This window comes from Ptychodera flava, chromosome 1 (genome assembly GCF_041260155.1).
Source record: "Ptychodera flava strain L36383 chromosome 1, AS_Pfla_20210202, whole genome shotgun sequence".
Lineage (NCBI taxonomy): Eukaryota > Metazoa > Hemichordata > Enteropneusta > Ptychoderidae > Ptychodera > Ptychodera flava.
In genome coordinates this window covers 6,726,378-6,738,422 of record NC_091928.1, presented here as the reverse complement: position 1 = coordinate 6,738,422, position 12,045 = coordinate 6,726,378, and the positions used below count along the sequence as shown (strand labels likewise).

General features: G+C 37.8%; 1 protein-coding gene across 2 annotated transcripts; it reads right to left on the bottom strand.

Annotated features, from left to right (window-relative positions):
- Positions 1-377: 377 nt before the first annotated feature.
- On the bottom strand, positions 378-11,984 carry LOC139128434 (calumenin-B-like). Of its 2 annotated transcripts, none has more exons than XM_070694236.1 (7): positions 11,522-11,984; positions 8,738-8,819; positions 7,178-7,289; positions 4,850-5,019; positions 3,701-3,761; positions 2,904-3,106; positions 378-1,804 (listed from the first exon to the last, which is right to left on the bottom strand). In XM_070694236.1, the coding sequence occupies exons 1-7, from the start codon at positions 11,746-11,748 to the stop codon at positions 1,700-1,702; spliced, it is 960 nt and encodes a 319-aa protein (XP_070550337.1). In that variant the 5' UTR covers positions 11,749-11,984; the 3' UTR covers positions 378-1,699. The 2 variants fall into 2 exon arrangements, with proteins under 2 accessions (XP_070550337.1, XP_070550398.1); XM_070694297.1 differs by lacking the exon at positions 7,178-7,289 and adding an exon at positions 6,999-7,107 and having other exon boundaries at positions 11,522-11,949.
- Positions 11,985-12,045: the final 61 nt, after the last annotated feature.

Sequence of the window (12,045 nt, the reverse complement as noted above, 5' to 3'; positions counted from 1 at the left end):
CACAGACATTCTTGAAGACAGAAACAGAATGGATTTACAGAAAATGACTGTCTGAGATGATTTCTAACTGGGATCTGAAAGCATGTATGACCCTGTGTCAGATTGTCGCTGCTCTCTCTTGAGAGCTAATACCTTTCACGACGTCAGTTTTGACCCAGACTGATATCATTTGAACCACACTGCACAATAATATTGCTCTTGTACTTTGACTGTGTGCACAAGCTTAAGAGTCCTGCAACATCCCCTATATCCTCTATGGTACAATCCATCTCATCATAGGATGGCTATAGGATCACTGAATGCTGCAGCACTCTACAGGGTGGGTCAGAGTGTAGTTGGCTACTGAAATATCTAGCTTACTGATAGGAAAGCTCTAGAAAACTTTTTGTTTAAAGTTCACACTGACATCACAGACTCATCAGACATTCACTTGACAGTATTTTTTTTTGACATATACAAATACATTCATTTGATTCAATTTATGAGGAAATCAAAATTACCAAAAACATACAAGTGTGTCTTCACATGATTTGAAAATTTCTTCTTTGGACATTTGATGGCATTATTTACTGAAATATGATGACCTTTGTGAAACAATAGAAGGTAGTTCATTTTTTTAAGTTGAAAATCACGGACTTCAAAGCAGCTTCTAAAGATGTGATGATGTGGCCATATTTGATTGGTTGCAAAACACTGTTGTCATAATATCTAAACATCTTATTGGCTTTGGGCAGTCACATGATAATTTTGCTGTATCTGATTGATTGCAAAGAGAGTGGATTGGTTTAGATACTGCAAAACAGCAGATGTGCAACCTTTCATCCCAAAAGTTTGAGAAGTGAAAATACCATGAAATGAGTACATGTTATTCACTAAAAGCTACGAAATAAAAACGAATGTGAACTGGGAAATAGTTCTGAAGCTAATGCCCTGGCCATCAGGGTCAAAGTTCATCTGCAACTGATTTGAGTTGTGTTATGGTTTTAAAATGACAAAATGTTTCATTTACAGCCCCGGTTTTGACATACAGGTTAAACTGGAAATGTTGTTCAGAATATATTATAAACATAAAGCACAAGTGATGAATCCACGTGACACAGCAGAAACACTGATATTCTGACAATAAATAAATAGAACCAGGCAATGTACATCAGCTGTTTTACTGTTATGAGAGTTGCCTAACGCTACCCCTTTCAATACAGTGCTATGGTCAAGGTCACTGCTATATGTAATGCTAATGCTGGATCAGCACATTAGAAGAAGGGGTGCCTTGATAAACTGAAACAACTCTGCTACATGTACAGCAAATGGTCACAAATAAGTTTGGCTATTTGTTGTATTTTGTGTTTGCATTCATGTTTAAGCAGACTACAAAGACATCAGTATTTCGGCTGTATAGATGCGTTCTTTTCTGGATTCTTTTTTTAAAATTTTGTCACTCTTTTTCAGAAAACCTGAAGAAGCTGTAGATAAAAAATAGTCTACCTTGCATCTGTGGATTGGGATTGACAAATATACATTTCTATATAAACAAACAGAAAAAAGTAATAAAAATAGCACCATTATTTTCAGGAAACACTTTAGTTGATTAACTCACACATCCCTTTTAATTAAATGGTACAACCAAAGTTTCCATCAAAGGGACTGTACCAATCACGTTATAAAGGGGTGGCTGGGTATGAATGGAGGGGCAAGATGGTTAAAACTCGTCGTGTCTGATGAGAGCTTCACCAAAATCAGTTGCTTGGCTTCCAACGAAGACATCATACTTGGCTAAAACTTCTTCTTTCGTTAATTTGTCATCCTGACGAGAGAAAAAAATGGAAAATAATGAAGAATACAGAAGAAAGTCATCGTAGAGTTCATACAGAAAAAATTTCAGAGGCTCATCTGTTACTGCAACAGTATCTTTTCAGTCCTGTATGATTCTTGCCTCTTACATATGACTTTGGAGTCAACACTCGACTGCAAAACTAGTGCACAAATGTGTTTTTTTTGAAATTTTCTGACGAAACACAATAGGGCAAAACATACACAGTGAAATGTATTCTGCATATATTTATTTACACAATGGTTTGTAATTTCATCTTGAGATTAGTATGAATTGCTTGAATCGACTATATGCTCTGTGTTTGTAAAGTGTGAATTTCAATTTTTAGGTAGTATTCTAAATGTTGTTGAAAGGAATTCACTGCAGACAGAGTGTGGACTTGATATGACTATATCACATGCACACATGCTATAGAAATCAGCACATGTTGTTAGGACACAGTACTTGGTATGAATCTTGCAGTTCTACAATTTTAATGATCCTCAGAAGTACGCTGCTGACATTCAAAAACCTAGTTGTTTGTGTTTATATCCTTCAAGTTTGATGTACTTGAACTTGTCCTGCGCACAACCTCATTGGTCAGAATTTAAACCTCAGATGTTCTGATTTGCTTCTGCTAATCTGATTGGCTAGAATTTGTCATTGTCTGCACTTGGCCTTCAACTGCCCTTGACTTGCTCGTAATCACATTTAACTAAACACAGTGATTTATGGATTTGCAGTCAATAATATCAATTCATTTTCATTTGCCAACACCAGGTCAAATTGCTTAAATCCAGTAAAATTAACATGTCCCATGTCACCAATTTGACTAACATGATATGTCCATTCCTTGTATTGTAGAAGATGTAACTGTTTGAAAATCTCTACAAATTATGAAACATGGCAACAACTATACTGAATTATCTAACAAAGACACGCATAAACAGGGGTATATTCATGAAATGACCTGGCAGCTTGGGTCACTATAAATCTTGTAGTATAGGTAGGTACCTTGACTTTATGCAAATTCTGAGTGACTTTAACCTGAAAAGGATTATGATATCATTCCATAAGCCCTATTGACACTGACCTTGTCTTCGTCAGATTCATACATAAGATGTTTGGCTTCGGCAGCAGCGTGGTCGTAATCTTGAGGCAAGATCCAGTCTTGCACTTCTCTCTTGTTCATTTTGCCATCCTGGTCCTGGTCCCGGAATCTTGAGAACTGTTCCCGTTCCGTCTTGACCCACTCTGGGGGTTCTCCATCATCTTCACCTTCAGGGTAGAGGTCACCTATGGGGGTGAAAAGGGATTCAGAACCGTCCAATCAGAGGACATCACCTGCATAGCAGCATCCAAGTATGGTTTGCGAAAAATCAGTCGCATGTGCGCACCCATTGTTCAAACAGTGACTTTCTTCATGCTTTCGAACTTATGGTACATAACACAGGAATGAATACATCCTTTCATATTATATGTGGATTGACTGAATGGAGTGAGAGATTACTATCAATCAATGGAATGGATCATGAAATGTAGCAATGTTTTGTCTCTAGAGGGCCTGTGAAAGGTATTTGTATCGATTCTATGAAAGGATAGTCTAATGGCTGATGGACGTACAGCAAAAGTGAATTTAATAATAATGATGAAAACTTACACAGCGCCAACATTTCCGATATTTTTTTCAGTTTCTTTTCAAAAATGTATGGTATTGTATTCTCTAATTTCAATGGATTACTCATGCAATAACTGTGGGGAGCTAAGTGTGAAAGCTTGATGTCCAAAAGTCTTCACATTTGCAGATGTTTCTTTAAACAGTCGCTGATTTCTAGAACACAGATTTCGATTTGGTTTGATTTCGATTTGATAAAAGTAGAGTATACTTACCGATGTATTCTTCCAAGGAGATCATACCATCTCCATCCTTATCGATGTCTTCAATAGTCTCCTGAAATGTACAAGAGTTATCAACAAGCAAATGTCAGTGTGGTCCTGCGAAAGCAACCCTCTTTTCTGTAGAACATGCATTTACTCATCTATGTCATATTAACCCATTCACCCCTAATGCCCTGCATATGGTTCTACACACCCTGCTGATTATACTATAGTCTGGTGGTAAGAAGGTAAACCATATCCACGACAGGGTAACTGTTATACACATGTACCAGTACATGAACAGCATTCTTAACACTAAATCCACAAATCAACGAAAGACTCAAGTAAGTATTTTTTGATTGAAGAAAATTTTATATCTTGGATGGACTGATCTCGGGTTGGCACAAAGAGTTCAGGATGTCTCAAATAGGGAAGCACAATGACTGTGTGTGGAAACTAGAAATCTTTTACTGTTGGCCAGATTACCGTTGGAATACAATACTGTCACACAGAAATTTCCAATCAGGACTTAAAGTGACAGTACTTGGTGCAAATGCGAGAATGTCGCAGAGTTTCTAATAAGGAAACGATGCATACTTTCATTGCCATTTCACTGCACAGTCAGACACCAGACTTTGCTAGGGAAAGTGATGGGGTTGTACATATTACTAGATCAGTGATGAAAGGATAACTAAAACCCCATTTGCCAGTGTGTGGATACAATTCATGCCTGGTGTGAAAACTTTGGGAATATTTGTGCCATATGCATCCACAGTCATAATATGTCTTCCATCCAACCATTATCAATTGTTGTTCAAACTTGTTTTACCAATAGGCAAATATTAACAATTTCACAATCTGCAATTTGATTTAACTTAAACTTGTGCTGTATTTTTTTTTGGCTGGAGCAAAGACAGTGGGTGAATGTTGGCAGGTGAATGTCGTCAAACTTTGCCAAAGGAGGAACACATATCACCAAGAGGAAACCAAGCACAGACAAGCAACTGTTTCAAATAATGAACCAGTCTATGTAATATACAAAGAGGGTAGTCTGTTCATAAAGACCGTATAAAGAAAGTCCACTAGACATGCGTCTGGCAAATTCTTTCCCTCCAGGGAAGTGCCTCAGACAGATCATCAACATCATCACAACAAACTTACATCCACAATGATTTCTTTCATGTGGTCAGCTTCTTCTGGATGCAGGAAATGAGTGAATTCTTGCTTGCTGAGGGCGTTGTCACCGTCTACGTCTGCTTTCGCCCATCGCTTTTCGTCACGCACGATCATCTGCTTGTAGTCGTAACCTTCAACGTCTGCAAAGTCTTCGTCTGTTCATAAGATAGGAGAAAGATACTTGAAGGTTAATGTTGGTAACTGAGGCAAGACTGGTGTTACTTTTGTGAGAGACATTGTAAGCCCTTCAGTTTGATGTCAATTTCATTGACATTGATATGACACGGAATGTGATTCACTATCTTTGCAAGAAATGCTAGCGTACATTCTTTAAGAAAAAATTCTATACCATTAGCTCACAATACACCATCACTCTTCAGTATTCTCTCTGAGGGGTTTAAGCAGGGCAGTACCACCCTCTTTTTTTGCTGCAGTGGCATTTTGTTTGCCTTCCCCCCCCTCCCCTCCCTAGTTTTTAGCTGCCCTTGATTCTAATTTGACATTGTTCATCATCAGGTTTTCTGTAAATGTTCATTGCTGGGTGTGTCACAGCCCTTCTTCTGCTGTAAAACAAGCACATCATTATCAAACAGTGTTGATCATTTTGCACCTTGTCTGTGGTTTGTCACGTTCTTTGTTTCAGTTTTTTTGCCTACCAAATAAATTAAACGGAATGAAGCATGATAAAAACAATGAATCTGATTTGCCATCATTCACACTGTATATGTTTCTGGGCTTGGGGTTGATAAGTGTTAACATCCAATGATCGAAGAGTTTGGTGATGTGCTGCCAATCAAAGTGACTCGAATGTGTTTACCGATTGCAAAAGTGTACTTGAAGGCTGTGAAATGGCTTGATTTTACCATTCAATCAACTACCTTGCCAACATTTACATCATGAATTTTATTCAGTCACGCTGTTTCAAGCAACTCTGTTCTCAGACATAAATGACCATGTGAAGATTCTGAGCACTGATCACTGAGGTCTAGCAAACATTGCTGCACTGGCAATCTTGGGTTGCCTTTGAACATGTACACCATGTCAACAGGAATTGAACAGAAAACATTGCCAATCATCCACTGGTTGAAAGAAACATACAAACATTTCTATTGGGCTGCATACAACGATGCAGTTTGCAGAAAATGTTAACTTTTATACTCAGTTCCATCATGACGTTAGCGTTGAGAGTTTTCAATCCCTATTCTCAAACAGTCTGAAAATATGAACTGAATTTATCGTAAAAAATTCCAATATTTGGCAAGTTTAGTTGCACGACTAGTATGTGCCTGCTGTTTGTATAAATGTTGTCTCTCTCTGCATGACTGAAACATTGATGATTACGTAGTGTTTGTGTGCAAATGCCATGTCATGTCCTGGTGTTGCCAATGTGGAGTAAGATCACAGTCTCTGAGAGCATGAAAATGGGTCCCAACCCAAATTTTATACCAATCACTTTGAATTCCTTTGATCGTCTAAAGCTAGTATTGTCTGCTCATTGTCCCTCATCATTATTCAGTTTAAGGGTGCCCTCGAAGTGCCATGGCATAGGGATCATGTATGTCAACTTTGATATAACTTCGGTCATGAAAGCTGCATCATCAGTGTATGATTGTCTGATGGAGTTGAACTTTGAAACAACTTTTTTTATCATTTTTTCATTTGTTCAAAATGAATTGTAACTGTGGATTGGATGAAAGTTGACATGAATCTTAGATTGGGATTTGTATACATTTTTGGAGCCATCATGAAATATGTTGAAAGCTTTGCCAGTGTTAGCTGTAAAATGTAACTTAAGTTGTGATTCCTAATAATTTAAATTATCATCTAATTTTCCTCTTTTTACCCTTTCATTTGTAAAAGCAATACTGGTAAATGGACTTACATCAACTTATGTGAAAATAAAGATAAATTTATGCTTGATTTTTGTATTTTGCTTTAATGTATAAGACTTTTTTCCACCAACGGAGAACATGGACTCTTGAATAAAATTGGAAAGAAAGCTATGACCATAGGATGAAACCTTCAGGATTCCATAACAATATTTTCCAGTATCAAGTCCATGAGTTGCACATACATGTCACTGGAGTAGTAAACTCAGATTTTACGCCGACTTATGAAACAGACACTATCTTACCAGGCCAAATACCGTAGGTTTTTCCTTTGTAAATTTCCCAGGTTATTGTCGTCTCTCTGGGATCATAATGTTTCCACTGTTCCTCTACGTGCTCACTGATGTAACGATTCTGCAAGAACCAAACAAGAACATAGGGAGGATAAAACCTAAAAGCAAACACCCCTAGAGGGCGCACTCACCCTCCATGAAGCCATACGTGGTTTTCTTGTACTCTTGCCACGACAAGAGGTTATCTTTATCCTCATCATGGATAACCCACTGTCGATTAACATCGTCCATGATATAACGATTCTGTTAGAATGCAAAAGAGGAACATGCGGGAAATAAGTGACATGAAAAAGAAACTAGTATTAACCCTTTCATCCCCATTTGCTGAGTGAACTGGCCCAACCTTGCCATAAGATGTTGTAGGATTAGACCACAGCATGGGGGTGATAGGGTTAACTTGAAGTGAGTGTTATGGCTTTAATATAAAAATATGGTGACAGAAAGTAAGGATCTAGCAAAGCTTGCCACACAGAAAGTGTCCAGCTTACAGGAAGTTTAGTTTGAAGTGCGGTTTATTTGTCTGGACATTCAGTCATTCATAATTTGGTTTTAGTATTAAGCTTTATAAGCACCCAAGTATTTATGACAGATTTTGACAGGTCTTTCGTAAGTGGAGAAACTTAACTCAAGTCCAGAATTTTGTTCACTTGCGCACGGTATGTTTTACACTGTTTGATACCGTTTCTGATGTGTGAACTGTGCAAGTGCCATAAGTGTAGAAATCAGAGATGCAAGAGAGAGTAACACACAGAATATTATTGACAATGTCAGTGCAATTTTACTATTTGCAGTGCAGTTGTTTGTTGTGAAAATCCAAGTGTTGGATATAGAGAGGTGTAGGCTGGTTGTTAGGATATATCGAAAGAGACATGGCGAAAGGGATTGACAGAACGTCAATGAATGTATCGTTACAACATGGAAGACAAAAAAGCCAAACTTGTAAGGGGGAAATTTAGGATAAAGTGCAGTGTCTCTTTTGAGTGAATTGTATACTAGACACTGTACATCTCTTGTAAAACCCACAATCCCTGCAGATAATCAAATTCTGAAATTGACAATTGTACGGGTGGTAAAACATGACATTGTGGGTATGTCAGGATCATACAGGGTATGTACAAATGTACAAGAATACGAGAATACCCTACTTTGGTATACATATACTACTAATTTAAGTCACTGGTAAATTGTCTTCGCCCAGTAACATAGAAAACAGGCTACTTACTGACCCTAATAAGTAGCCAACATCCATGAATAATAACTATGCTGATTAACTGTATTAGCATTAATTACCAATGTAAAATACATTAACCCTTCTCTGCCAACCCTGAATAAGTTTGAAAACGGTGCTAATCTTGCCAAGTAAAGAGATAGGCAATCTTCTATGTAGTTACAACTTTTCAACATTCAAATCTTGAAACCCAAAGTCCTATGATTAGTTATTTTTTCTCTGGTTCACAGTAAACGTGATTGTGTAGACTGTGGTAAATGAGAAAGTTTTGACATCGGTTAGTTTGGTTGGGAACAACATCAAATGTTGTCAACTATCAGCAATGTCTGCAAAAAACAAAAACACCTTTAACTTGGGTCTTCATCCTGCAGAACACAACTACTGACAGTGTGTGACTGGAGATAATGTTCATCCAAGCTATTGCTGTCAACAGTTTGATGTATCACTGTGTTATATATCATACCTGTGTGTACTGAACCCATTCTTTCAACTCCTCCTCCGTCACAAAACCATCAGAGTCCTTGTCAATCTTTTCAAAAATTATTCTGAAATCAAACAAAAGAATAACTTGGTGAACAAAAAACCTGGTGACACAAAGATGTTGGGCATATCATAACTCATTGTCTGTGGTGACTTATCAGGGAGTGCAATAAACATCGTTATCAGAAATGACAAGGCTGAGATTTGACCGATATCAGATATAGAGATCTTATCATGACCCAGATATCTTTGATTTATACTAACTCAAACCATTTAACAAGCCATAAGACTTTGAATGGATTATCTCTCAGCTTTGTAAATGAGGTACATTAGTTACTTTTGCTTTCACTTTTCAGCTATCGAGTCATTCTTCCAATGGATGGAGCGTTGGTGCCATCACTACCACCATCATTTGTGCTTTAACCTTTTGAGGTGACTGCTATTGACACACGCTATCCTCACCTGACACATGCATTAATTCACATTATAAATATGGCTTGGGCAAGGTAATCTCCCATAAAACTTATTTGATTACCAGGGGTGACATGACCTTTGGCCAGAGCAAACCATCCAATCAGCATCTACAGTTGGAGGTCATTAAGCGGTTTGATAATGGGCCATTCAATGAACAATATTTCAATCAAAGCTTTTGCAAGTCGAAAACTTATCTCATTGACGAGGCTGGTATAAAAAGGATTCTTTGCAAACTCACTACACTTTTTAATTAAGCTCTAAGTGTTGACTGAGCGAAAAGTAATTCAGAAGTCATGCTTCTAGGATAAGCGTTTTTTTCCAAGCTCATCACAATGATGAAGGAATATGAAAATCTTGCTTTCTTGTAAAATGTTGCTATAAAAGCTGGAAGAGCAAGAATACCATCGCCAAAGGGTTTGATTTTCATCAGGTAGGATACCAAATGTGCTTAGGTACTATGTCGGCTGAGCCACAATCAGGAGAAAACAATAGGGTCAAACCAGTTCATATAGAAATGGGAGTGTTATACCATGGGAAATTGCTACAAATAAACCAAAGTCTTTAGTGATTTTACTGATGTGAATAATAATGGTCTATCACTTTAGTCTCCACTAGCAAAGATCACATCTAAGAAACAGGCTCTTCTAAAGTGAATTCACAAAGATGAAGAAACAATACTGGACAAGTGAATGAGCAAGTAATGTACATTCTTAGTTTCCCATCAACCACAACCAGACATATTGAACAAGGAGGGAAACACAGAAAACAAAGAAAACACATTGTATTCCGATGCTTTGTCCATTAGCATTGTGAACTTCCATTTTGCCCAGTGTGGCTCTTATCCGGGTGAATTACACTGAATAAGGAAACGTATTCAATTTCACAATTCAGGAACTCCATGATGGTATGCCACTTATGCCACAGATGAGAAAACCGCCACGTTGCATTAAATTCTATTTACCAGTATTCTAGGACAGTTACAAGTGATGATTCCATCTGTAGAATATTTAAATAGCCAAAGAGGTGGAACCTATCACCTGCTACCTTATGGTACCGGCAAAGTTGTGAAAATTAAATATACTCGCCAAATACAGCATTATCTTTTTCAGACAAAGCATATGCGATGATTATTTTGAATATCGCAATACATTTTTCTCACCAGACATGAGCGGAAAAGCATTGGCTTATTAAATAGTCTGACCATACCATTTTGCTTGAACTACTATTGCTTTGGATTTTCCATTTGTTTTTACGGACACATTGATTTTTTGTGGGGGTTACGTTTTATATTTTTACACTGAATAGTCTATACTCATTTTCAATCATTTTGTGAACATTACCCACTCTGTTCCATTGCTGTCTCTGAAGAACTTCATGTTCATTTTTTTAAAGTGAAGGGGAGGGGGGTACTTCCCTTGATAACAGACAATAATCTGCTAACAACTCATACATTGGTAACTATGATGGCAAAAATTTAACGAAGAACTTTTACATCTTGAATTTTTATTGAGAATTTCACAGTTGCTCTGAAATATAGTAAATCCTAATATCTCTCCAGAAGGAATTTGTAAATAAACATAGGAAAGCTAATACTGTCATTCTTGTAAACAGACCACATTTTCAAAACTCGTTTGCGCTGAAGATTTACTCAACAAATTGCAAACACACGTGACATTCTTATATAGTTTGCCCTGTAAGGTCGCTCAGTCAGGACTGGGTTGACTTTTCGCCTGACCTGTCCGAACAAAAGATAAAGACTTGCATTTATCTCCCTGACAGAGCACACCGGAAGGAAACGAAGAGATTGCAAAGATTACAATAGGACGTCGAGGCAGTGATTACACGTCAGCAGACGCCACTGCGTTGAGTCTTAAGGTCTCCGAACAGCGGCAAACCTTCTTTGCACTTTAAGGGGCCAACAGTGCAAGCGTCTACGACAAGAAAAGCCAACTACTTTTGATGTTACAAAACACATTTCACTAATTACGTGCATGTATTAAAACATTTTAAATATACCTTCATAAACAAGTTCAATTAACGTACGATCTTGAGCACAGTACACATTACGTACATACACACAAGGTAACAAACTGAGAAGGTCAGATGCGAGTGATTAACGTCAACAACCTACTGTACTCTCTCCACAGTCAAGATTTACCCACTCGTCATAAGCTAATAATGCTGAGAGCAATTAATGGGTTTGCTTGATCCAGACAGAGAAAACTACTTATAGGTATTATACCCATGCAGATTACTTGTCCGATATCTATGTAAAGCACTCAAGATAGCTCACCCAAGTCGCTCTCTACTTTCTTCTGGACTCAGTTCATCAAACTCCCTTGCCTCTTCACCAAGAAATGCTTCGTGATCATAGTCAAGGTTGTGCTCCTCGCCATTATAATGTTCTTTGTCGCTGAGTTTTTCGACTTTCACGCGATTTTTGGAGTCCATCGGTTTCGCACTTATTGCAAGAACGAACACCGTCAAGATGAAATATAACTTGCAAAGTCCTGAGCTCATGATCGATGATTAAACGTCAAGATGTCGTTGGAAATTCTTCTCCAGGAATCTACAGCTGCAGGGAAGCAAACTCGGCGACCGTTCAGATGACTACTTCTATCTGGTTGTGATAGACACTGCTGATCGGTGTAAATCTAGCAAAACAGTGAATTACCTGACGTGTGACTTGATCATGAAGAAGTAAGTGGAAGTCTGCAAGGTACCGGTCATACGAACCAATCACATGTCAGAATTTTGCCATGTGACTGGCAATGGCCAATTGTTGAAGCTATTACTACTGACTGTGGTATACGACAT